Source organism: Macrobrachium rosenbergii, chromosome 8, assembly GCF_040412425.1.
Source record: "Macrobrachium rosenbergii isolate ZJJX-2024 chromosome 8, ASM4041242v1, whole genome shotgun sequence".
NCBI classification, from domain to species: Eukaryota; Metazoa; Arthropoda; class Malacostraca; order Decapoda; family Palaemonidae; genus Macrobrachium; species Macrobrachium rosenbergii.
Genome location: NC_089748.1, coordinates 48,631,098 through 48,658,306, shown reverse-complemented (window position 1 = coordinate 48,658,306; position 27,209 = coordinate 48,631,098). Strand labels below are relative to the sequence as shown.

At 36.0% G+C, this 27,209-nt stretch overlaps 1 protein-coding gene and 1 long non-coding RNA gene across 3 annotated transcripts in view; both read left to right on the top strand.

Annotated features, from left to right (window-relative positions):
- LOC136840830 (low density lipoprotein receptor adapter protein 1-like) overlaps positions 1-702 on the top strand; it is a 33,138-nt gene extending 32,436 nt beyond the window's left edge. For both annotated transcript variants that reach the window (XM_067107763.1, XM_067107762.1), the window contains exon 6: positions 476-702. In XM_067107763.1, the coding sequence (XP_066963864.1) occupies positions 476-580 (105 nt within the window). In that variant the 3' untranslated portion in view covers positions 581-702. The remainder of the gene's footprint in view (positions 1-475) is intronic.
- A 1,052-nt stretch (positions 703-1,754) lies between these two features.
- The window catches only part of LOC136840831 (uncharacterized), a 49,237-nt gene continuing 23,782 nt past the window's right edge, over positions 1,755-27,209 (top strand). The window contains exon 1 of the long non-coding RNA XR_010853747.1: positions 1,755-3,582. This is a non-coding gene — a long non-coding RNA (uncharacterized lncRNA). The remainder of the gene's footprint in view (positions 3,583-27,209) is intronic.

Sequence of the window (27,209 nt, the reverse complement as noted above, 5' to 3'; positions counted from 1 at the left end):
ATAAAATTAGCTCAGATATAATTTTCTTTACGAGATAAGATTAGTTCGCTATAAGAACGAAAAATGGAGACTGCTTCACCGAAGCCCTGTCAGTTGCCATGTTGAGAGGTTTGTGTTGAAAGAGATTTAATGATGACAAATTTTCGAAAGCTACGTTTGGAAAGATTCCCCCCTCCCCTCTGTCCCCCCTCTCCCAAATCAGTTGCCAGGCTGCGAGGGTCTGGGTTGAAAGTAGTTTAATGACAGATTCAAATACTATGTTTGGAAAAAGTCCCCCCTCTCCTCCTCCCCTCCCTCCCCAGATAGATAAAAAAAAATCCACTTACACAAATATCGTCCAACTGAATTTCTTTGTGGAAAAATACTGAATCATAACTTAGTGCCCTTGTTTTTCCTTAAGCCGACCTTCACCTTCAATTCTCCTCTTACCACTTATCCTTGAAATTTACTTTTATCTTTTGCTCTGCTCCTGCAGGTGAAGAACAACAAGTCGAGCAAGAAACCCAAAAAGTTCGCCATCGATCTCCGATCGCCCGAAGAGATCGAGGTTGACCTTAAGGAAGCGGACTCGGAAGCTTAAAGTGAAGGAAAGGGACTGACAGTCGCCACTTCGAGTGTTAACAGTTTTTTTTAAACGATGACTTTGGCGTACCGGTGACCTGACCTGACCTTTATTGATTTAAAATGCAAAAAAAAAAGAAAGTATAGTGAGGGGTGGGGAGTGAAAGAACTTTCAAATGACTTTCAAATGATATCGATTTCAAGTAATAACAGCGATAATTATTGGTGCATTCGGAATTCGGTCGTAAAAGCATAGATATAGATAGTAAAAGATACAGACGAATAGACCGTATCAATAATGATTATATATATATATATATATATATATATATATATATATATATATATATATATATATATACAACGACAGTAAACAAACGAAATCAAACGATAAGTGACACTTATTTTTTACCATAAGTAAATGCGTTATTTGCATGTCTCCAGTAGTCGCCCTCAAATTTATCTCATTTTAGAGCTAAGTTTTAGACATTAGTATCTTGCAAATTAGTGAAGAAATAGAAATGAAGAAAATGATTATTATCTGCCGGGCAAATTGTTAAATCCGGACGACATCTAATTTTTCTTTTAAGTTTTGATTAATTAAATTATTTACAATGGACTGCAACAAATCTCCAACTACAGTAATTTATCTAGAATACATCGCTTCTCTTAGTTAAGTTATTAAACTTTTTGCCTTATAAAATGGATTTGATCTATTTAGGTGCGTCCAAAAAATCCTTGCTGCTCGATGAGAGATCGTTCTACCGGTTGAATGCTAAGTAAGCAAAAAATTCACCACGTTCTGAAATGCGTTCGTTGTTTTGTTTATTTGTTTGTGGATGCAGCAGGCCAAACATCAGCATTTTTCCCAAATGAATTTTTCCGATGAATAAAACATCAACGTGGAAGCGCTTATGTGATGAACCCCTGCAGTTATAATCTTTGAACTGAAATAAAAGTTAAACATGGGTTCTTTTAAAACTCAATAGATGAGTGATGTTCGGGTTACGATAAAATCAGTCTCTGAGGCATTTTCAAGGACTGAACTATTCCTACTTTCATCGTATTACCTGTTATTATTTTGTCTTTATAACAATTTATTATGGGAAACCGGACACGGCGTTGACTTGCGAAAGCTGAGGATATGTATCGAAATCATGTCATGATGTGTGTGTGTGTGTGTGTGTGTGAGAGAGAGAAAGAGAGAGAGAGCGAATCATCTATGCAGTATTTTTGAAGATGAGAAAAATAAAAAGCACTCACGCTTTGAGACCGGAAAGATATTTCCACGTCATTTTTGCAGTCGAGCAAACTGCAGAGAGAGAAAATTACCGGCCGGAGGAACAAGTAGAGGGTGACATACGTTGGCTGCAGGTGGCCGAGTTTTTTTTTAGGGCTTCTCTGAAGGTGGAGAGCATAGCATGCGTGAGGAGGACTGACTGTTAGTAAGAGAGAGAGAGAGAGAGAGAGAGAGAGAGAGAGAGAGAGAGAGAGAGACTGCACATTAACGTTCAAACTAAGGTTGGGTGAAGATTTCTTAGTATAAAACATTATAAAACGAGAGAGAGAGAGAGAGAGAGAGAGAGAGAGAGAGAGAGAGAGAGAGAGAGAGAGAGAGAGAGAGAATGCACACTAACGTTCAAACTAAGGCTAGGCAAAGATTTCTTAATATAAAACTTTATAAACTCAAGAATAACCACCTTGTCTCTTGTTTACAAATAAAGTGCACGAGGGCTACACATTTTATAAAGGTTAGACTGAATTATAACAATCAAACGATGCTTCCGGCGTTCTCGGTCGTGTAAAGTATTAGGTTTTCTTAAAAGAGGGCGACAATGGAGACGATAAATTTTGACTTTAAAAAACACATTTGATTTGCTTGAACGTAACGTAAAGAAAGTATTTCAGTTGTAAATCCCCGCTAGAACGACGAGCATAATATTGTTATTTAGGCCGAATATAATAAAAACAAGACGACAGTGGCGGAGCTTACTTCAAAAATATACCGATAAAAGAATTAGTATGTATATATCATACGTATATATATATATATGTGTGTGTGTGTGTGTGTGTGTCGTGTGTCTGTCTGTGTGCGTGCAGAATAAATTTTATCTATTGCAAAGTCAATCTTTTATAAGTAATTGCTTTCTACGTTTCACAAATCCCCAAAATAAAAATGACTGAGAATTCAAAATCAAATCAAAACTAATACTTAGAAAAACCGAAGCTCTTACGGCAACACTACTGTGTTAGTCGAGTGGGTATTTTATGTAAAAATAAATAAATAAACAAGTTAGCCACAGCCACAGGCTCTTATATCATCAAACATGAAAATTATTATAACGACGGACATAAATCTAAACATATTAATCAGAGGATATCGAAGAACGACTGTGACGATCGTAAAGCTTAAACATACGCTTCCCACGGACGGTTATGGGCGGTCCTACAGACAGTATTTGCTAATAAAACAAAGATTATTCCCCATACTGGTTTGCGGAATTAGTGTTTTTTTTTTTTTAATCTTTTGGTTAACTTTCATTATTTTTCTCCAATAAAATTTCACTCTCTGCTCACCGTAAAACAATCCTTGGTTAGGGAAGAGTTTCGCGAAACCGAATTGTATTGACTGTTTGATCGTTCGTTTGTGGAATAGTTTCTTGAGGAGATCCTTTCGTGGTAATGTTAACTCTTCAAAGTGTATAGTTCATTATGGCGTGTTAAAGCCAAGACGAAGTGCTAATCATTCTTAGTGTGGTGAAATGAAATAACTGGCCGTAATGGAAATTCGCAACGAGGAAAGAAAATTGGCTGAGAATTGCAACGCTGAGAAGAGAAGACGAAGAACAACACACTGGAAGGAGATTGATGAAGTCTTCCTAAACAACAATAACAACAACAGCTACAACAACGTAAGCTACAGCAACAACAATGACGACGATGACCAGCCTTGGCCGCGGTAATGTGTTTCTTCTTCTTCTTCCCCTTCGTCACCGTCGACTTGGCAACGCCATATGGCAGGTTAGTGTATAAGTAGGCCAGTAGAAATTTCTCTCTTCTGTCGTCTTCTTCTGTACAGTAGTTCTTTTCTGTTCTGTCTGTCTGTCAGTCTCATTTGCGGGCGCTTCCTTCCGGAACCCTCCCACTGTCCGCTAAACTAAACTGTCTCATTATCTTCTGATGATATGCATTGTCATTCAGACTCTTTACGTGGTTATCGATATGCCTCGGATGGAAGTTGAAAGCGGACGAACGAGGGACTTCCCTGTCATTAAGTCTTTGAGTAAAATGGAAATGGGAATTTGTGGTCACCTCACGTTTTAAGGTTATGGTCGGTAAATAACGGTATTTGTGTAGTCTAATAGGTACTCCTCACTAATTGTGGTTGCATAGTAACGATGGATAAGTTTGAGTCTTGTTGATTTTTGCGGTATCTATGTATGGATTTACTTCAGCGATCTTTTAAAAGATAACATTACGAATACCTAGCTGGGGGCTCTGCCCCTATTTCCCCCCCCCCTTGCAAGCTACTGTAGACCCCCATTCCAGAAGGCATCCCCCCCAAGGTGCAGTCGGTATCTATGTATGGATTTACTTCAATGATCTTTTAAAAGATAACATTTTGAATACTTAGCTGGGGGCTTTGCTCCTATCCCCTCCCTTCTCCAGGCTATTGTAGACCCCATTCCAGAAGGCATCCCCACTCCAAGCTACTGCAGACCCCCCATTCCAGAAGGCATCCCCCCCACGGTGCAGTCGGTATCTATGTATGGATTTACTTCAATGATTTATTAAAAGATAACATTTTGAATACTTAGCTGGGGGCTTTGCCCCCCTATTCCCCCACCTCAAGCTTCTTTAGACTCCCAAGGGCAGTCATTCCCCCCACCCCCTACCCAAAAGGGGAAGTCAGAACCGAAGTCAAACCTCCTTGTCAGAACCTCAATAGGATAAAGGTATTTTAACTTGGGGGGAACATACGTGTACAGTCTCTAGTTCCGTGATGGAGTGGTGTGTGGGTAACGGATTCGTTAGGTTGAACACATGTTGACGTACGCTCTTTCTGAGAGACTGGTCAGGGCAGAGGAACCCCTTGTACCTTTGATTCCAGGGTGAACTTGCAAAAAGTTGAAGGGACTTCAGGTACGGAGAGAGAGGGGGGGGGGGATAAAATTAAATCAAGGGAAATTGGTAGAATTAGAAAGGAAAACTTTCGTGATTCTCTTCACCTTTAAACTTTATATTTAGAAAGAGAGAGAGAGAGTAAAAACCGCTATCATATTTAGAATAACGTGCTATAAAGGAGGGACAGGTTGAATACCTCTGTGATATTTGAAACACTTTAGCCATGAAAAGGAAAATAAATGAAACCATAGAGAAACCAGAAGAATAACAGCTTAAAGCTTAAAGAGGAAACAATTTTGGGCATTGTGAGAGCAGTAAAAATAATTGGCCACAGACAGAGAATAAAAGATATGAATAGGGAAAGAGAGACATTTGTTAGTATAGTAACGGAGAGAAACGTAGTTTTTTTAATATCCGATGATTAATAGATTCTTCACTCTCAGCAATAAAATTATTATTATTATTATTATTATTATTATTATTATTATTATTATTATTATTATTATTATTATTATTATTATTATTAGGAGCTTGATGGCGTTCCAGCGCAGCCAGTCATGTCTCCCCTACCTAGCCCGCCCCCACCCAGGGCGGACAAACAGGTTTGCAGGAGGAGGGTTGATGTGTCGTGTCTCCCCTGCCTTCCCGATCCCCTACCTACCCCGCCCCCACCCGGGGCGGACAAGTAGGTTTATAGGAGGGGTGGAGCTATAATTTCTCCCCAAACCTCCCGATCCCCTACCTAAAAGATCCACTCGGATTTTATTATTATTATTTAGATAATTCATTATGACTGTTTTGCTTCACCAATTAAAGATTCTGAACAAACACTTTCCCGAATTTCCGAATAAACGTGCAAGTTGATTTCCAGTCCAGGAAATTAAATGGACGATTGCTAATTAAAAAGGAAATTAAACTAATAAGCTGGTAGCTAAATTCGGATTTTGGATTATTCATTAAGCAGAATGACCTAGGCTGCTAACAAACATGGATGCATACATATGATTAAACACACACGTGCATACAAATAAGCGTTTCGAGTAAGTTTGCATATATGATATAATAAGGCGTAACGATCATCAAGATAGATATCAAAGAAAGACGAGCGTTAATGAATAAGAGGTAGGAAAATGGAAGAGAAAGTGCAACAAGGTGTTACCGGTGAAAATAACCCGAAGAGAAAAAGGAGAATAGACAAAAGACTTTGAGATCGAAAGGTAATAGGAATGGAATATAGAATTTAGGCCACAGGCCAAGCACCGGGACCTGAGGTCATTCAGCGCTGAAAGGGAAGTTGAAAGTGGAAAAGTATGAAAGATGTAACAGGAGGAAAACCTCAAAGCAGTTGCACTATGTAACATTTGTTAGGAGAGGGTGGAAGGTAAGATGGAAGAAAGAGAATGTGAATGGAGATACAGTTAAAGGAATGAAAGGGGTTGCAGCTGGAGGCCGAAGGGACGCTGCAAAGAACCTAAAGTAATGCTTACAGTGCACCGCGTGTGGTGCACTGACGGCACTACCCCACTACAGGGTCGAATAATATAGGTAGTACTACTGTAGGAATGGCAGAGTGCACAACATGAGAGAGAGAGAGGTTGGTTGGTTCTCAGAATGCTCTCTAAGAGTTCCGTTATGGGATAGTTGTCGATAAAAGGGTTAATTTCCGTTGGCATATGCTTCACATGGATTTTTAATTTTTTTTCCTCATGGGGTTTTTACACTTAACGTAATGGATGACTGGGTGATAAGATATATTCATTGTTTATTTAACTATTAAGTGTCCTTACCCTCGGGCAGAAAATGTGTGACATATCAGTTATGAGTTTTCCAATAGCGTGCATTAATTTTTCATATGTTCACGGGCGAGATATCGGAGATATTTGGTAAAATTACTTGTAATCCTGCAACTAAATTAAAGCTAAGCCAGAGTGTTTTTAAATCAGAAAAGTGGGTAGCAATAAATAAACAATTAAAAGAATTACGTGCGACCGTGTTTTTGACCATCAACGTCTGGAATTCAACCTTAAGGAGAAATACTATACATTTCATCACATCTCAGATGACCCCAAATTTGTTTGCTTTCCTTAAAGTTAATACTTCACAGATAAAGGAAGAATTAACGCTGATTTCATTTTATAGTAAAGGGAACATTCATATTTACGCTGGGCAGGGGGAGGGGGAATTGGCGTCGTTTGACACATGCTGAAAGATCGTTTTGACTCGTGCTTCGCTGGCATCTTGTTTTGACACATGTTACACAGAACAGTTGTTGTGACGTCCGCTTCCCAGTTATTTTTTCCCAGTTGTATTTTGATAAAATAATTTCATATCTCAGTGTCAGTGCTGCAATGAAAAAAGCATGAAAATTATTTTGTGTACAGTTAAGGCATTTGTATCAGCTGGAAGGCGGGAAGGCAAAACTGGCTTTAGAATGATCATAATAACTTGAAAACATATCACAAATTGTACAATAATTCTGAAAATGCCATCCCTCTAGACTTTTTAATATTAAGTCGTATAAAAAAAATCTATCAAAAGTTTAGCAAAATTTTGTGTGTAAAATTTCTGTTTTTACTATCAAAACTAGTTGAAACTGTCAAACAACAATATTTTGACCCAGATACGCTAAAAATCAACTCGAGGCATAATTAAAATGAAAATAGAAAAACAGTCGTTCCAGTGTTTTTCTTTCCTGCACTGGACTGTAAACTTTTGAGTGGAGGATTAAAGGCGTTACAGTGACATAGGTGTCGCTTTGAAACTTTTATTCCCGCATCATAAATCCTATTGTATTGCCATTACCAAGTTCTCTACATGAAATTGTGGAATTTATACGAAGTCAAATACCAATGATCAAATCAAAACAACCACTCTTTAACCTTAAGTCAGTTAACCTGTTGGACAAGTGATGATTTTATAGGTCAGGTTCACTAGAAGTCAGTTCGATGCATGTTAAAAAACTTTAAATAATCCATGCAGCTATTTCCTGTTGTGCTGAATTAAAGGGCAATTATTTGGATTTTATAGCATTTATTTTTCATCTAAGATTTCCACTGACGCGATTGGAGATAACCGTCTAGCCTTATATATATATATATATATATATATATATATATATATATATATATATATATATATATATATATATATATATATATATATATATATCAAAACACAATTACGTGTGGAACAGAAATAAATTTCTGACTCGCATCGGGATCGAACCCAGGTCTTTCAGATGAAAGACCAGGGCGCTGCCAACTAGGCCACACAATTCATAAAAGAAGCTGGAACCTGAGTACAACTGTACTCAAGGAATTACCTGGGCAGGCTAACTGCTTGCATACCAGCTGAGTCGGGAAGTTGGGGAAAACACGCTGGTATGCAAGCAGTTAGCCTGCCCAGGTAATTCCTTGAGTACAGTTGTACTCACGTTCCAACTTCTTTTATGACTTGTGTGGCCTGGTTGGCAGCGCTCTGGTCTTTCATTTGAAAGACCTGGGTTCGATCCTGATGTGAGTCAGAGATTTTTATATAATGTATATATATATATGTGTGTGTGTGTATGTGCGTGTACTATTAAAAACGAAATGTAGGGATCAAAGAACTCAGACCCTTAACACGAAACGTCTTCGTGAACACGGGAAGAAAGATAGAAAGATCGAGGGCTCTAGAGTTAGCCGTTTGAATCTATAGACTTCTTCAGGAGGCTCCTGTGCTCTCCCCAACCTCTCGGAGAAGCTGCGAACAATGGCGAAAAAAAAAAAACGATTCTCGCCATCATCTCTGTGACCTTTTATGGAATCATTGAAATATTGGATTATACTTCACTAGCCGGAGGAAGACCTCTCTCGCCGAAGGAAGTCATCTCTCTCTCTCTCTCTCTCTCTCTCTCTCTCTCTCTCTCTCTCTCTCTCTCTCTGCACTAGAATAAATTTTTCCTCCTGTTGCAGATCGACAAAAACCTCTGAAGTCATGTATGTATATATATATATATATATATATATATATATATATATATATATATATATATATATATATATATATATATATATATATATATTTATATATATATATATATATATATATATATATATATATAATGTGTGTATATATATATTAACTGGATCACTTACACAGTTGTTCTGTGCATTAATACAATTACTAACAGGACCTCATTAAAACTGGATGGTATCTAGCGGGGATATTTAATCAGGAAACGTCACAAGCTTTCTAGGACTAACAGTCCTCACTGTCAAGTATCCGGTTACTTGACAATGAGGACTGTAGACCTAGGAAGCTTGTAACGTTTCCTGATTAGATATCTCCGCTAGATACCATCCAGTTTTAATGAAGTCCTGTTAGTTATATATATATATATGTATGTATATATATATATACAAACACACACACGTACTGTATATACGTATATGTGTATATATACATAGATTTATAATTATAAAGCCACATTTAGGTTAATGAAATTATAACAGAACGAGTTACATTGCAGTAGCTTTGCTTCTTTGTACAACTATAACAACTTCTACTACTACTACTACTACTATTAATAATAATAATAATAATAATAATAATAATAATAATAATAATAATATTGAAAGTATATTTTCATATAGATTTTTTTTTTAACAATTTCGACATTCACCATCCCTTACTCCGGCTTATCTTACCTTGCACATTCAACTACCGATATTTATCGTGGAGGTAGGAAGCAAGTACACCACTATCCAAAGAGCGGCTGCAGATGAAGGCAATAAAGAAGAGGGTTATTCGGAAAGCAGCGAGTGGTAAAAGTGGAAGGGAGATAAGATACTCTCGCATAACACCGTGGGAAAGGTGTGGATGTGTGCTTTAAGGCGATAGGATGCTGCACTGCTCCCGCTGTATTTTTTTTTTTTTTAACGGGGTCGCCTATTTACGGGTTGTGCTGGGGTTTTAATTCCTTTCTGTTGTTGTGAGGGTGGGGGGTGACTAGCGAGTGAGGGAAATTAACTTCAAATTTCAAATTAACTTCAAATTTCAGTGTTGTATTGTAGATGCTGTGTGGGGGTCTGTTATTTAAGCGTTTTAGATTCTGTGGAGGTCTGTTATTTCAGTGTTGTAGAGTCTGTGTAGTCTGTTATTTCAGTGTTGTAGATTCTGTGTGGTCTGTTATTTCAGTGTCGTTGTAGGTTCTGTGTTGAGGTCTGGTATTTCAGTGTTGTAGATACTGCGTGGAGGTCTGTTATTTCAACGTTGTAGATTCTTTGTTATTTCAGTAATGTAGATTCAGCGTGGTCTGTTATTTCAGTGTTGTAGATTCTGTGTGGAGGCCTGTTATTTCACATTTAGATGGTCTTGTTATAAGATATTTTTGTTGTGTCTTTCTATGCTGGGCTATTTTTCGTTAATTTTCGCAAGTTTCTAGTTTTTTTTTTTTATCTTGGAAGTCATGAATTTCATAGTTGTGGTCATTTTTGATTCTGACGTCCCTTGTGAGTTTCCAAGTTTATCATTTTGTATCTAATTAAGTCGTCATTAAAGTCATTATTTTAACTCTTACTTTCTTACAGACTTTAATTATTCTTAATGTCTCTTTATTTTGTTTATTGTTCTCACTCATTTCTCCGGTGAAATCACGCTGAATTACAGTCACGTAATATGACATATCTTAATTAAAGTCATTTTTAATTTGCTGAAAAGAAAACTATTGTGCCGGCTTTGTCTGTCCGTCAGCACTTGTTTCTGTCCGCCTCAGATCTTAACAATTACTGAGGCTAGAGGGCTGCAAACAGGTATGTTGTTCATTCACCCTCCAATCATCAAACACACCAGATAGCAGCCTTCTAGCCTCAGTAGTTTTTGTTTTATTTAAGGTTAAAGTTGGCCATAATGGTGCGTCAGGCAACGATATTCGCCAAGCCACCACCGGGCCGTGGTTAAAGTTTCACGGTCCGCGGCTCATACAGCATTATGCTGAGACCACCGAAAGCTAGATTTACTTTCGGTGGCCTTGACTATACGATGTACAGAAAACTCGATTGCGCCGAAGAAACTTCGGCGCATTTTTTACTTGTTTATCTTACCCTTATTTTCGCTTAGGCTCAAGGTCCATTAGGCCTAGCTTTCTTTAACAATTGATCGTTATCAAAATTCTCTATATTTTGTGAACTGTTCTCACTCATTTCTCTGATGAAATCACGCTAAATCACAGTCCTTATAACACCCTCATTCTCAACGCCCAGGTTTACATGGCGTCAATAACCTACAGGTAGATGTTGTGACGCCAGTTTTAAGAGACATAATCACTCAATCAATCAACGCCCAAGTCTGAATCAGTTAGCTGCCCCGCCCGACACACACGAGTGTTCTCACGTGGCCCTTCTGGTCGCACGTCTACCAGCCTCCACTAGTCAAGGTCTCCTTTTGATTGAGCCACTTCTTTTTTCACATTTTAGACTTGTGGCTCTAAGTAAAAGGCAAAGGATTTCCACCCCTTTCGCATGCCTGGATATAATTCCAGTTTAAGTGCTTTATCTTTATTTATTATATTCATTTCAATGCGAGAGTTTTTTTTTTTTTTTTTTTTTTTTTTTTTGCAGTTACATGGCAAAATATCCTTGAGGTTTTTCATTACATCGTAATTATTAATCATTAGACATTACCTCATTAAACGTGAAATATTTTTCTCTGTTCATTTATTAATTTGCTCATTATTTTTTTTTAATAACTGATCTCTTCCTGTATTTCGTATTACCTTCGGTAACATATTTCAAACGAACAGCATTATCTTTGGGAATTTTGAATTTCAAGGTAATGGCCCCTGTGGGCTTGTTCCATATGAACAGGGTTCATCTTCTTAATAATAATAATAATAATAATAATAATAATAATAATAATAATAATAATATCTGTTTCTTGTGGTTTATATTAAACTATTTATAGTCACCTTCAGATTCATAACAAAGTCAGAGATAAATAGCTTCTCTTATAAGCCTTTGTCAGTCAAACAGTTCTTATCATGATCTTAGATTGCTGTATCATGCCGGATAATAATTGTTTATCGTTGCAGAGGTGTATATAGCCTACACGTACACATTGTTTTACAGCTTCAAACAATATACTTAGTAGTCTTATCTGCAATCTTTAAAAGTGTAATCTGTTAGTCTCAGAATGAGTAGATTAGACTGAACACTGAACTTGGCAGGTTGAAGGTTGGGAAAATCCAATTTGAATAGCTTATAGTTTCTTTTAAGAGAAATAGAATTTTAATAAGTGTACGTTTTCAGAGCATACCTAAACTCATGGTCAGAATCGAGGAAATTAAGAGAACTTGATGCAAATGCATTAATTTTTCTCAAGTGAATTATTTAACAGACTCAGATGTCTATAATTCTGCAGTAATGACGTCTAACTGATGTTTATCTCTTTTTTGACATTAAATACCAGGTGATTTAGAATATTCCTCGTACGTGAATATGGTGAATCAGGTGGGATGATACCAAGAGCTGCATAGTAGAAAATGATGATCAGTAGGATTTTATTAATGTAATAGTGTTTACTACTATACAGAGCGCTATTTTAACCTCCATTTGTGCTCCTGGTACATTAAGCTTAGGTTTCATTTTCATCAGTCTAACCACCCACATAATCGAAGGCCCATATATAATAAAAACTCTTCAACGAGTGGACAGGAGTAATAATACGGCGGATAAGAATTATAGTACACGGGGGGGAGGGGGGGGGAAATCAACTGGCAAAAAATCGGCAAGCAGTGGCATCGCATCTTAGTGCATCAAAGGCCGCAACGCTTGCAGGAAGGCAAACTGCTCCGCAGTTTTACGCGACGTCGAAGAAAATCTCGTAAAACACATTCAATTAAAGACTGGTGGCGCTGCTGCTACTGCGGAGGCCAACGCCATTTTAGAAAATTCTGGAGAAATCATTTGAAGAGTCCCAGTCACAGCCGCATAGCGTAATAATTTAGCGAACGGCTGTTGTGCTGCTAAACGTGTGGTTGACACTATAACCTCATTATAATTGCTAAAAATACCTACCGCGGAGTTTTTTTCTCTGTTTTTTTTTTTTTTTTTTTTTGTCGACTCCAGTTTAGATCTAGCGCGGAACCCATTAAGTGCATCTGTCGGCAATAGGGCAACAAACGAGTTTGGGAATAATGGTAATGGTAATGATGATACTGAAGTTCCACGCGGGAATTGGGATAATGAATTTAAAAGCGTTCAATAACCATGACATTTTTTACGATGTTATTCATGTATACGAAAGTTACTGCTGTTTGTTCATTATAAACTGTATATTCTTATCAGTGCACTTGGAGGTGATTTTGATAAGCATGATCGAAAAACAACTTGTCTGTTGACGACGGAAGTAACTAGTATGTATATTGATAGATAAATAAACAAAAGATAAATAAATGGATTAATAAATAATAAATAAATACATAAATATACAATAAATAAATAAATAAAATACAATCTTCTCCAGGGCTTTCTCTTGATAAGACTGAGCAGGTGGCCAACTTTTCTTGCTCTCCATTATTCTGGATTAATGTTCCGACATAGGTCTTGTTACCTCCGTGGGTGGTTTTCAGAAGCCTCGTGCAGATGCAAGATACTCCGAGAATAAATATCCATTCTAATCGTGTAAACCATCTAGAATGACTTAGCAGACCTAATGATATATGGTTTACTAGTGTCCCACTTGCAATCAGGGTGATATATTACCAGAAGACTTCTATGCATTACATATTATGTATCTGGTAAAAAAGTGACCAGTAGATTCTAAATATATATATTTCAGTTTAAAAAGCAATAAACGATTAAATACTTGACTATGGTGGCGAAGGTGGGTTTATCCCAGCTCTAGTAAATGTACCTGAATTCGACAGATATATGCACATGTGAGCGGAGAGAGACCTGTCTTTCTTCGTGGCCAGGTAGCTAACGTTACCTCGTTCTGATACCCCGGGTGCGAGTTTGCATCCCGCCATGTAATCAAAATATCTTCATTTCTTTCCTCATTTGTATCTACGCACAGTAGTGTCAAACGTTTCCAAAGTGTGAGGAAATCGAGAAGTTAAGAGGGCATTGTGGTTAATAAAAATTACATTACCCAGATGTTCTGATTTTCACAAATCCGGAAATGTGGAGGGAACCTCTATTTTAAAAAGGTAGATGCAATTGAATGTGAATAATGTGAATCACAGGATTAAACAATATTTAAAATATACAAGATTTTTTTATTTATTCATTTCTACTAATACAAATCACTAGTGTAAAGCGGAACGTTTATGACTGCGAAACCAAACAAGTCTTTCTGCCTTGTGGACAAGATTTCGAGCAAGTAATCACTTCCAACCACTAATTTGTTTCCTCCCTTACCGCACTGCCATAAATCTAATCTTCGAATGTTCCAGTGTGATTACATCCGTCTCACATACAGTGAACGATGGGTTAAATCGAGAATTTCTCTCTTGTCAGTGAATATATATGCACACACACACACACACACAACACACACACACACATATATATATATATATATATATATATATATATATATATATATATATCATATATATATATATATTATATACTGTATGTATATATGTATATAAATATATAAATATATATACATATATATATATATATATATATATATATATATATATATATATATATAGAGAGAGAGAGAGAGAGAGAGAGAGAGAGAGAGAGAGAGAGAGAGAGATATTTAGTCTTTAGCATCCAGCGAATTTATCGACGTGCGAATCCGAACACGGCTAGTGAAATAACGCTTATGTCAAAGTGGTATTTCTTTAGGAAAATAATTTGTTGATTTTTGATGAGCAAATGAACGCAGTGGGTCTCCCAGTATCCAGATAAGAGAGAAAATATTAGTGTGAAGCTGACGGGAAGTGCTTGAAAGCAACGATAGCAATGATGGCATGAATAATGATGATAAGCAACAAATATTAATGGTGAAATTGTTTCTTTTTTCATTGTTATCAGTACTGTCATGCTTTGTGATTATTACTGTTGTTGATGTTAATTTTTATCCACCAGATAGATATCATCTAAGAGAGCATGGCTTCACCCTCTCAGCTTTGAATAACTTATTTCGGAACTTTTAGTCTCAGGGCTGTATCATTCTTCAGGCCCTGGCTGAGAAGCCTCATCAATCCATCCTCCTCACATCCATTACACCTTTTACTTCCTGAAGGCACGTAACCACTTCTTGGATATGAAAGCTCTTGCGATCTGACACTTCTACCAAAGTTTCAGTCCCACATTTTCGAGGTCTTTCTCTCCTCTACCCTGTTTCCTCATCATCATCACCTTGTTCCTCTTCCTCTTCACTTTTACTTTTATTATTGAAGCAGACTTGAAATGAATTTAACGTAATTAAAACTAGCTGATAAAAGCAACAGCATTCTCTGGTCGTTTGTTAATGGAATAATAAACGCATTAAGAATTTACTGAGCAATAAGTTCTGATAACTTCTTTGATTCGTTACTTTCGTTTCGCAAATGCTTGACTTTTAAAAAACTAGAGGCAACCTTTTTTGTTTGAGACAAATATGCGAGTATGTGGTTCACGGCCTATCGTAAGAGCTTGTTGGATGCATGTTTCGAGTTTATCGCTTCATAAACCACCCGGGAAACACAGTTATAAACTTTTCTTACAGTTCCAAATCAAGAGCGTTGTATCGCACTCCGATATCTGTCTGTCGATAACCTGCTATCTTTGAAGAGGCGTAGGCTCTTCACTCTGGCCAGATCTTGCTCTTTGTATTTTTAAAAGGGTGAATCACCCCACTGGCGTTCTGTTCTAATAACATTTAGATGCGAACTCTCTCTAATTATCAACCGCTATCAGCAGGAAAAGTTGCTCTAACGTATTACACTCGACGGTTATAATCATTCTTTGATGATGCTGTCAGAGTCCATCCGAGCTTGTTTATACACTCCCGTAGGTGGTTAGTTCCGTCTGTGCAAGTCTTGCGGTGCACCGTGGGCATTACTGAATGTTCTTTGCAGCGCCCATTCGCCCCTTAGCTGCAACCCCTTTCATTCCTTTTACTGTACCTCCTTTCATATTCTTTAATCCATCTTTCTTTCCACCCTCTCCTAACAATTGATTCATAGTGCAACTGCGAGGCACCTTTCAGACATTTTTACCCTGTATTTCCGTTTCAGTGCTGAATGATCTCATAGATCCCACCACCTGGCCTTTGTCCTAAATTCTTTGGTGTCTGTATTGTCTTGTGTATACACAGGTGTTCACATTTTCCTGAAATAATGAATATGGCCTAAAAGGTAATGACGTTGACGATAATCGAGCAGCGAAAACAAAACAAACATTATAAGTAAAAATTAAATGCCAAAAATGTTGCAATGATTTTTAAAATATATATAAACAGAAGTAGGGCAAAATTCTATTCACTAGGCAGCCAAAACCCATTACGTGCCATGCTTGCATAGCCAAACAAATCGGATGGAACCATTGCGTTTAGAATTATGCGAGTGCGCGCGCTCGGACGCGAAGAAAACTAGGTAATGTTTACCACGACATTCCCACGTCTTCACCCTCGTGCCTCAACCACAATTGTGCATAACACATTTAAATCTGTGTATTACTCTGGTATTCAGTGTATGACCTAGAATCGATATACGGTGTTTTACCTCTTTGTGTATTTGGCAGTATTTAGGTAAAGAATGATTTGTTTATTCGAACACGTGACATGGTTTTAAAAAGTTATTGTTGATTACTACGGTTCTTAGACATTAGGTAAAGAATGACTTATACGTACAGACTCGTGGAATGTTTTTAAAGTTATTGTTGATTAATATAGTTCTTAGGCTTAGACTATTAGGTAAAGAATTACTTTTTTTGTACAGACAGGTGAATTTTTTTTAATGTTATTGTAGCTTCAATACAGCTCTCAGTCTAACGGCCTTTTAAATAGAAGAAAAAGAGTGGAACTAAGGATAAATATGTAACTGTTAAGTTCTTCAAAATTACCTTCTGTTGCAGTTGTAGGGAGTCGATAATACGAATCTATAGGAATGTTGTGCGTCATTATTTCATTACGTCAATATTCTCTGAGGGTTTTCAGATAATTTATGTCATCCTCTTGCTACAAATAAACATTTTTGTCTGAAGTTTGCGGAAAAACCATGGAACGAACATTCCTATGAAATTTATTGGTATATTTCATCCTTAGCATGAGAGCAGATATCTAGGTATAGCGAATTCTTCTTCTGCATTTTGTCTTTATGAAAGAGTTCTTTTGCTTTCATGAAAATACTTCGCTAACTACATTTATTTTAATCCCAGATTGTAAAGTGAATTCAGTGAATCAGTTTCATGAAAAATGTGGCATGCTTACTCTGCTCTTTATACACACACACACACACACACACACACATAATTGTAAATATATATACTGGTATATATATATTTATATATATATATATATATATATATATATATATATATATATATATATATATATATATATATATATATATATATATGGCCTTGCCATTTCCCCTCTGCTTACTTGTTTTCACCAAGGCCTAGGTTACCAATCCCATCGGCATTAGCGTGAAATGTCATGTTCTCTGTTCAATGTCAAATTTACCTTTTTGCATTTGTTGTATTTCTCTTCGCTTTCTTTTTCACAAACGGCCATTTATTTTGCCGAAGCTTGCTTTGCAAGACAGCGGTCATTTGGTCTTATTTGAAGGCGATTTTTTTTTTATTTTAAATAACAACAAATAAAAAAAAAATAAGGTATAAAAGACATTTCGGTATTTGATGGAGTTCTTCGGAGAAATCATCGATATGCTAAAGTCAGGAGGAATAACAGGATTTGGCAGATAGGTGTTAGAGCAGCAACAGAGTGGGATGAATTTAGAAAATATACATTAGTGAAGGTCGACTGAACTGGGCCATGAGTCATATCTCTCTCTCTCTCTCTCTCTCTCTCTCTCTCTCTCTACATCATCCACGAAGATCATGAAGCACCTAGGAAAAAGCTGTTTTGTAACAAAGTGAAAATGTTAAAGTTGAATCCACGACGGAGACGTTACAGTTCTTTGGATAAGAACACTACATACTGTTTATAATGTAAACAGTGTACTGTATATACTGTGCATCATATACTGTACACTGTATATACTGGTGGTGTGTAGCCACAGTGAAAGGGATTACACTGACTGAACTTTCAAGATAATTGACACAGGGTAAAATTTTTTGTCACGTAGTTCCCTCTAGGTGTGTCAGTCAGTTCTACCTGTACTCTTTTCTCTTGTTTCGTGATGGGCGTTATTGAGATTAACAAGGTCTCATACGATATATAAGCTATGGAATTACTCAGTTAGTGTGTTGCATTCTGCCTTGATATAATACCATGCACAGACTCGTACATGTGTATTTATTGTAAAAGCTTAAGCTTACACGCACGCATAAATAAATAAAAAAGTAAACGAGTGAACTTATGCATATATATATATATATATAATATATATATATATATATATATATATATATATATATATATATATATATATAATCTATATATATACATATATATATATATATATATATATATATATATATATATATATATATATATATATATATATATATATATATATATGTGTGTACATATATGGCCCAGTCCAGTCGACCTCCACTAATGTGTGTATATATATATATATATATATATATATATATATATATATATATATATATATATATATATATATACATACATACATACATACATACATACATACATACATACATACATACATACATACATATATATATATATCGCGATCTCGTGTGTACAAGTGTATAAAACAACTTTTTGAAGTAGTGCAAGTTTCACTGGGTATGAAGCTTACTCGCCAGTTCCAGAATAAATGTGGCCATGATCGTGTTTTTTGCGAGGGTGACTTCCTCCTGAAGGATAACGGTTTATGCTGGCGAGAAGCAGCATTATGCCAGGGCGTGGTAGTGGGCAGGCGCTGCCGTCTGTCTGATTGAGGTAACACGAATTGCTGTTCGCAAATATTCTTCTTCATAATGCCTACGAGGGTATTTTGATGTTCAGTTTATCAGCGAGTCTGTCCGTCTGTTTATCAAATTTTCAGTACGTAAGTGGACGGAGGAGGGTATTTCGGCACCAGATCACTGAATTGCACGAATTACTGTTCGTAAATGCTTACTCCTAACGCTTACGAGGGTATTTTGATTTCCAGTTTGTCAGCGAGACTTGATTTATCAGATTTACACGACGTGAATAGACAGACTAGGGAATATCGATACCAGATCGCTGAATTTCAAAGAAAAACGTGAAGTTACATTACGTAATTGATTCTTTATTATACCTCAACATCTATTATCTGCGACTGAAGAAATTCTGATAAGGCGACATTCTTCAATGTTGATCTGTTGTAGATAGTAGTCTTATTTTATTTTCTTAGGATCTTGTATAAGTGTCTATACAGGTTCTGACAAAACTGAAAGCGCCTTGAAGTTTCCTATGCTGCAATTAGTTTCCAGTTGATGTTGCACACTAATGAACCAATCTACCATTAAATGTTTCGTGTCTTGGAAATTATTATTAGGTGATTATTAAATTCCATGAACATCTTATTAATTCACATTCAAAAAATACTACTCAGTACTATTAAATTTGTTTCCTAGTCAAAGAAAACCACCATAATATATGAAAAAACGAATATAGCTTGATTAAAGTGATAAGGTTTAAAATTTAGACAATGAATTATTTTTCAGATGTTCTCATAGAAGGTAATGAATTAATTTACAAATCAAGTGATTGTGGTTAAGATTCTGAAGCCGTATAAAACTACAGATTCAAACTTTAGTGAGATGTCTTACCATTATATAATCTAGCTTCTTACTAAAGACCGCGACACAAGCCTTGATATTAGTTCAAGGCCTGATGCTTTATTGCAGTTGTAAATATGACTCCCTGACAAAGACCGTGAAGTGATAAGGAATGAGTTTGCAGATAATGCTGATTAAGTCGGTGAAATTCGTTTGCAGCGAGACACGACGTCACTGAGCTAAGGTTAAAAATTCGGTTATGTAACATATTTTTTCAGAGGAATGAAAATAAGAATACTAAACGCATAGTTTTTAGTCCTCCCACTTGCGTGCCAACGAATGATCGTGCCACGGGACGTAAACAAGCTGTGTGTTCTGATGTAAGAGAAGCCATTATTGGTACGGACTTTCTAAAACAGTGGTTCTTAAACTTTCTTGCCTAGCGCCCCCCTCTGCATTATGTATAGATCCTACGCCCCCCTACCCCTGAAATTTTTGCCAGCTATAATCTATAAACAATGTTTTATCTATTTGTATGCTATTATACTTGTCATAACAATGAAAGACAATATTCATGAATAAGATTTGAAATTAAAATTTACTTATATTTTGAATTTTTGGCATGTTTTGAGATAATATTTAGAAAATATATGGGAGCAGTGATAATGTTTTTGGCGATTTTGTAATTAACATCACAAATTTAAAAAATAGGCACCATCTGGCAACTCTGCTTGCGCCCCCCTTGGAAGCTTCTGGCGCCCCCCTAATGGGGGCGCGTCCCCCAGTTTAAGAATCACTGTTCTAAAACAATTACTCAGAGGTAGAGTGAAGTGTTTTCATTTCACGAACAAAACTTGTCACAGCGAAGCCCGACATCCAAAAAAACACGCCATGAAAGGTGATTAGCCTAGCAAGATAATGGGTTTTTAGCTGATCCAAGGCATTTTCCTTCCAGCCTCAGTTTTGTCTCGCGTCACCAAAAAACGATGTTGCAATGCGATTATGCAAGACTGCAGCACCGACGCTAAATTGAAGCGAAGAAAGTTTGTTGTTAGTTTTCTTACCGTTAAATGACACTGCCCTCATTTTGACATGTAGGCGTGGTCTATGTTGTTTCTTTAATCGATATATTTTTTTTTATTTGTCTGTGTGTGTGTGTGTGTGTGTGTGTATTAATGAGATGCTCAATGGATTTGTTTATCTCATTCAAGAAATATCAATGGTAATACTTTTTTTTTGACGAGAATACGATAAAACTGCTACTACGGCTATAAACATAGCTTCTACCATAAGCAGGTTTCGGTTGTTATCCCTCTGTAACTCACTTCGATTTTATGTATATACATACATACATACATACATACATACATACATACATACATACATATATATATATATATATATATATATATATATATATATATATATATATATATATATATATATGTATATTTCGCACGTGTATGAAAGGGCGTAAGCTTTCGACTTTTTCCTTTTAAACCAAAGCTCATTAGCCATTCTGCACCGTGGATTACATTCATGATTTGCATTTACTGAAGGAGTATCAAGTACCGTATGTTGAGGAGTTCTGATACCCATTATTGAAACATGATTTGAAATGAGTAATTCGGATGAAATCATTATCACAATTAGCCTTCAGCCTTGGGAAGCCAGCAGGAACTTTCCCACGATACCTGTCAAGACGAAGAGGAAAGATTAATTCCCAGGGCGGAAGAGATGCTCCAACATTGATGAAAGTTGGATAGAGAGCCAAGAGAGAGAGAGAGAGAGAGAGAGAGAGAGTGTAGAAAATCTATATTGGGATGTCGGCCACAAAAGGGTCTCCAACATGCAAGGTAACAAATTGGCCCCCCTCCCGAATTGTTTCTGGTGCCGATTTCAAATATCGGAGGACCTCATCACACTGAGTGGCTGTAATTTTCAAGGTTGCGGGAGAGAGATTGTGGGAGACCAAAGTTCTTTCGCATTTGCGAAAGAAAAATCCTCGATGTCCGGAAAAAAAAATACATCCACCGTTTTCTGAAAGCACGAGAAAAGCAGACCTCTCACTGGGAGGAAGATGAAAATGGGTGAAAATAGAAGGGGTATTTAAGTTAGAGGGTAAAGATAGATTCAGGCAAATACGAAGTAATCGTTATATAATTTGGCATGGATAGTAGATTGAAGATTAAACCTTAGATGTGTCTGAATGATAAGGCTTTATCTCACGAGTCTAAAACCAGTCTAGCCTTCATTTCCATTGTAGTGCTTTAAAAGGCTTCCTGTCCTTCACCTCTTGCTTGTGTTTGCAAACAGTTTCTTGTAAGTCATCTGTACTCTACCTACGATTATGTGTATATATATATATATATATATATATATATATATATATATATATATATATATATATATATATATATACACACACACACACACACAATATATGTATACATATAATATTCATGAGTGATGTATAATTTTCTTTAATAAATGACTGACATAAGTACTGATTTACATACACAGTTTACGCTCGAAATTCTGATGTTGCAATAGCTACACGTCACTCCAGTGGGAAACATTTCGAAGCGAGAAACGTGAAGATCAAAATGATGGAATTGCAACTTGTTAATTTTTGTTAGTTCCCCAGGCTTTCCGACGAAATCCCAATTTGACGTGTATCCAACACTGTCTGATATATTTTCCCCTAAATATTATTTTTATTTCATTGCTAACAGACTTAATTGTTTTAGTTAAACAACAGTGCTCGCAGGCTTCATATAGGGCAAAATGACCTGTAGCTTCAGCGGTAATTCGTGAGTGAATAAACGCAGTAATTAAAACGCAAGTGACCTTAAGAAGAGAAAATAAACCCAACTGTTTATCGCACCTTTCCTATTGTTTATCATTAAATTATATGAATATAATTTGTTAGCCCAAAGGAATCTCTCTCCCCCTCTTTCTGTCTGCCTGTCTGTCTGTCATGAAAAACAGCAGGTGATGATTTGTCCCTTACGGACATGTAATACTTTACGTTTGTGTAACGTTTCTAATTGGTTTAATTTAATACTTTATAACCTTCAGCATCTGTCTAATGCACTCATTCACTCCCCTCTGCCTTCAAATAACAAAGGCCCCCCTTCTTTAATAACCAGTTCTTATCGAAAATTCCACCACCCATAACTATATGAAAAATGATATAAAAGATGACTATTTTAAAAGTTATTGTGTTTCTGCTGAACATTATTCTCGCTGTTTACAAAATTTTAGCACCATAACAGGACAATTATAGCTTTCCCAAATCGGTTGGATGAAGGATTTCTTTCTGGATCCTCGATCTGTAGGGATAACACCATTCGTCAGGTGAATATCCTTAAATTATGACGCGTTCATTCATCCAACTTAGAAGAAAATTATTCACTTTTTTTTTTTTTAAACACTGGCATATCAGATAAAATGTGGCAATAAGTTGCCGTTCCATCGGCCTTTAATTTGAAATGAAAATTTGAGCATTGGTTAATATTTTTCCTTTTATCGTTCAATTTGATTCAATTTTTTATATTTTAATTTTATTTTCAAGTAATTATTCATGCCAAGAATGAAAGTTTCATCCAGCCTTTTTTAGAAATAGAATAAAAGTCATTACTTCAAAGAAGACTTAAAATTCAGAATAATGCGTCATGTCATTTATAGGTCCAAATAGTGTGTTCCTTACATAGAGTAAGATGAAATAAATTTTTTTTCTTTGCTAATAACTGAACTCTTCTTTCCAAATTTCCTATTACCTCCTGTTACTTCTTTCAAATGAACACCACATCATTCAGAAGCTTGAATTTCAAGTCAGTGGCCCCTGTGGGCTTGTTCCATATGAATAGGGTTCCTCTTTTGAATAACAACAACGAAGCGAAGAGAGACTGCACCGTCATTTTAATCTTCTTGGATTCCTTTAATTGCTAATTCCGGCATGCCAAGACAGATGAGATTTCTCATCAGAAATTAGTCTTAAAGAAAAACATTGAATTTCAAATGACTGGACTCACTCGTCGGTCATTTTTACACTTGTAAATAATAGTAACAGTTAAGTTTGAGTCTTTTGTGGTAAATATCTTTAAAAATCATTATTTTCTTGTTCATACTGTCCTTGAATGTTGTGATAACTTTATACATACATTTGAGTGCTTATGTGTGTGTGTGTGTGTGTGTGTGTGTGTAAAATGTGCACAAACATACACTTGATAGGTAGATAGATAGATATATAGTATGACAGGATATGAAAAAGTGTGAAAAACCCCATATATCTGAGTGCATGTGTATGTGTGTGTAAAATGTGCACAAACATACACTTGATAGATAGTTAGATATGAGTATGACATATGAAAGTGTGAAAAACCACGTACATCTAAGTGCACGTGTGTGTGTGTGTGTGTGTGTGTGTAAAATGTGCACAAACATTCACTGAAAGATAGACAGATAGATAGACAGACAGATGTGATTAAATTCATATATTCAGTGAAATAAGAAAAAGTGTGAAAAATGAATTTCCGAAGAGCAAGTTGATTAAACAAAACTGATCGTAAAAAAAACAAAAAAAATGGAAGACGGGTCATCAGCGACAGAGTGACGCCCAAAACCATCACCAACAAATTGCCTAATACTAACCAACCACTTCCTAATTATGTTTCGGGATGATTTTGCAATTAACGGCAGTGGGGAGTCATTAGTGGGGCGAGGCACAGGTGGTAAATTAAGAGAAATTTTCTCCTGCTGACGGTCCTTGTGTTTAAGGCGATAGTGTGTTTCGACACTTTTTGCACGTTTCGTCGTCTCCAGTAGTTTTTCCTTTGCTTATTGCGTCTGTGAATAATAATTTCTCTTCGCTTTATTATTATTATTATTATTATTATTATTATTATTATTATTATTATTATTATTATTATTATTATTCAGACGGTGAACCCCATTCTTATAGAATGGAATATATATAGAATTTAGGCCAAAAGGCCAAGCACTGGGACCTATGAGGTCATTCAGTGCTGAAAGGGAAATTGAATGACCTCAGCACTGAAAGGGAAATTGAGAGTAAAAGGTTTGCAAGGTGTAATAGGAGGAAAGCCTCGCAGTTGCACTATGAAACAATTGTTAGAAGAGGGTGGAAAGTAAGATGGAAGAAAGAGAATATGAACGGAGGTACAGTAAAAAGAATGAAAGGGGTTGCAGCTAGGGGTCGAAGGGACGCTGCAAAGATCCTTAAGTAATGCCCACAGTGCACCGCGTAATGTGCACTCATGGCAGTACCCCCCTACGGGGGCCATTCGTATAGAACAAGCCCACAGGGGCCATTGACCTGAAACCCTTAGGGGTTAGTGTCGTCAGTGTCCCTTTGGCCCCTAGATGCAACCCCCTTCATTCCTTTTACTGTACCTCCATGCATATTCTATTTCTTCCATCTTTCTATGCACCTTCTCCTAGCAACTGTTTCATAGTGCAACTGCGAGGTTTTCCCCGTTACACCTTTCAAATTTTTTACTCTCAGTTTCCCCAGCACTTGGTCTTTGGTCTAAATTCTATTTTTCTTCCTATACTCCATCGACTTGAAATTCAAGCTTTCAAAGCATATGGCGTACATTTGAAAAAAATAACAGAAGGTAACAGGAAACACAGTAAGAAGAGATCACTTATTAGAAAAGAGAAAATAAATTAATCCTTTATCTAATCTTACAGTAAGTGAGCAACACACTCTTTGGACCTATAAATTAATTCTGTATTTCATCTTACAATAAGTGAGCAACACAGTCTTTGGGCTTATCCTACGAATTCATGTCAAACCTGATGTATTTTTCCATTAGCCTAAATGTCCGTAAATCTTGCACCCCATTTGCCAGTAATTACGAATCTGGCATCTCCCGTGATGTTGTGCGTTTCTGCCTGCTACCTCCAGCCTCCCCCTGTACTTCACTTTCCTACTTCATTTTCCCAAACTTACCTTTTTGAGTACTCTCATCACGCCCCTCGCCCACAACTTAGGAACACTTGGTAGACGAGGCCTCCTTCCCTATCCCATCACATCACATCGCCGTATATCTTTGTTGTCTCCAAGGAAAACAATATATACACCCTTGGGTTTCGGGAAATAATAGCGTTGTTTTAAAGTGAAAAAAAAATTACAATTCCGAAAGTTATTAGGCGAAAAGTTCTGTCTAAGCTAGATATATATATATATATATATATATATATATATATATATATATATATATATATATATATATATATATATATATATATATGTGTGTGTGTATATATATATATATATACTGTATATATATATATATATATATATATATATATATATATATATATATATATATATATATATATATGTCCCTCCTGTGTGATTTGTCCCATTATATTTCTTTGCTCTGACTTGTCTCATCACATCACTCATACAGTATATATATATATATATATATATATATATATATATATATATATATATATATATATATATGTATATATATATATATATATATATATATGTGTGTGTGTGTGTGTGTATGTATATATATATATATATATATATATATATATATATATATATATATATATATATATATATATATATATATATATATATATATATATACTGTATGATTGATGTGATGAGACAAGTCAGAGCGAGAAATCACAAACATATCCACACACACACACACACATACAGAGAGAGAGAGAGAGAGAGAGAGAGAGAGAGAGAGATCAGACTGGCGCTCCTGGAAATGTGCTGTACGTGTTAGGAATAGAATGAAATATAATGTTTTACAGCGCTGCAGTTTTCACATAGGGGAAAAAACGGACAAAGATCTTGTCTTCACTTGAAACGGCGTTTCAGTAGAGATCTAGTTTAGCTGGAATTTTTTTGTTCTTAAATGACGGTAAACACGTCAGACGTAGTTAGTTCCTTGTATGGAACTCGTATATTTTCATAAAATCACAAATTTTCTTTTACAAAATATCTTTGAGAAGTGTAACCTAGTACCTGTTTCCATCCCACGTCTAATGGAATTACGAAAGATGTAAAAAAAAAAAGGAAGACTAGAGACATTTTAAAGACAAAATGATAAGCACTTTTGGGATGCAAAAGAGCAAACATTTTTTCTTCTTCTTAGATTGGAAACGAATCTCATAACAATTCTGGTTCTTCAGCGGGTAAAATCCTGGACAGAATCGGAGCTTACCTCCTTCCTAGACTATGCAGTTATAGGACCTGATGACCTTAACTCTCCTTCGCTCCAAAAAAAAAAAAAATGATGAAATGAATTTTTCTTTCTCTTATTTTTCCCTTTTCTTTGTTTCCAAGACTAAAATAGGCTGAGAAGGACATGAAAAATGGAAATTTAAACAATGAAAAAGTGGAATAAATTTGACCATACAGTCATTATTACTTATTTTTACCTTGCAATTTTTCCCGCGTATATTTTTTTTTTTTTTTAATGCTTTGATGGTCATATGTTTTTTCGTATTTTATTTCTGTGCCTCTGAATTATTTTCTTTGGGTACAACCAAATGCACCCATTGCTTATTACACCGGCACACCCATTCCTTCATTAATTTTCAGCGTGAATTTTCGTTTTCTGAAATAAAACTGCTTTT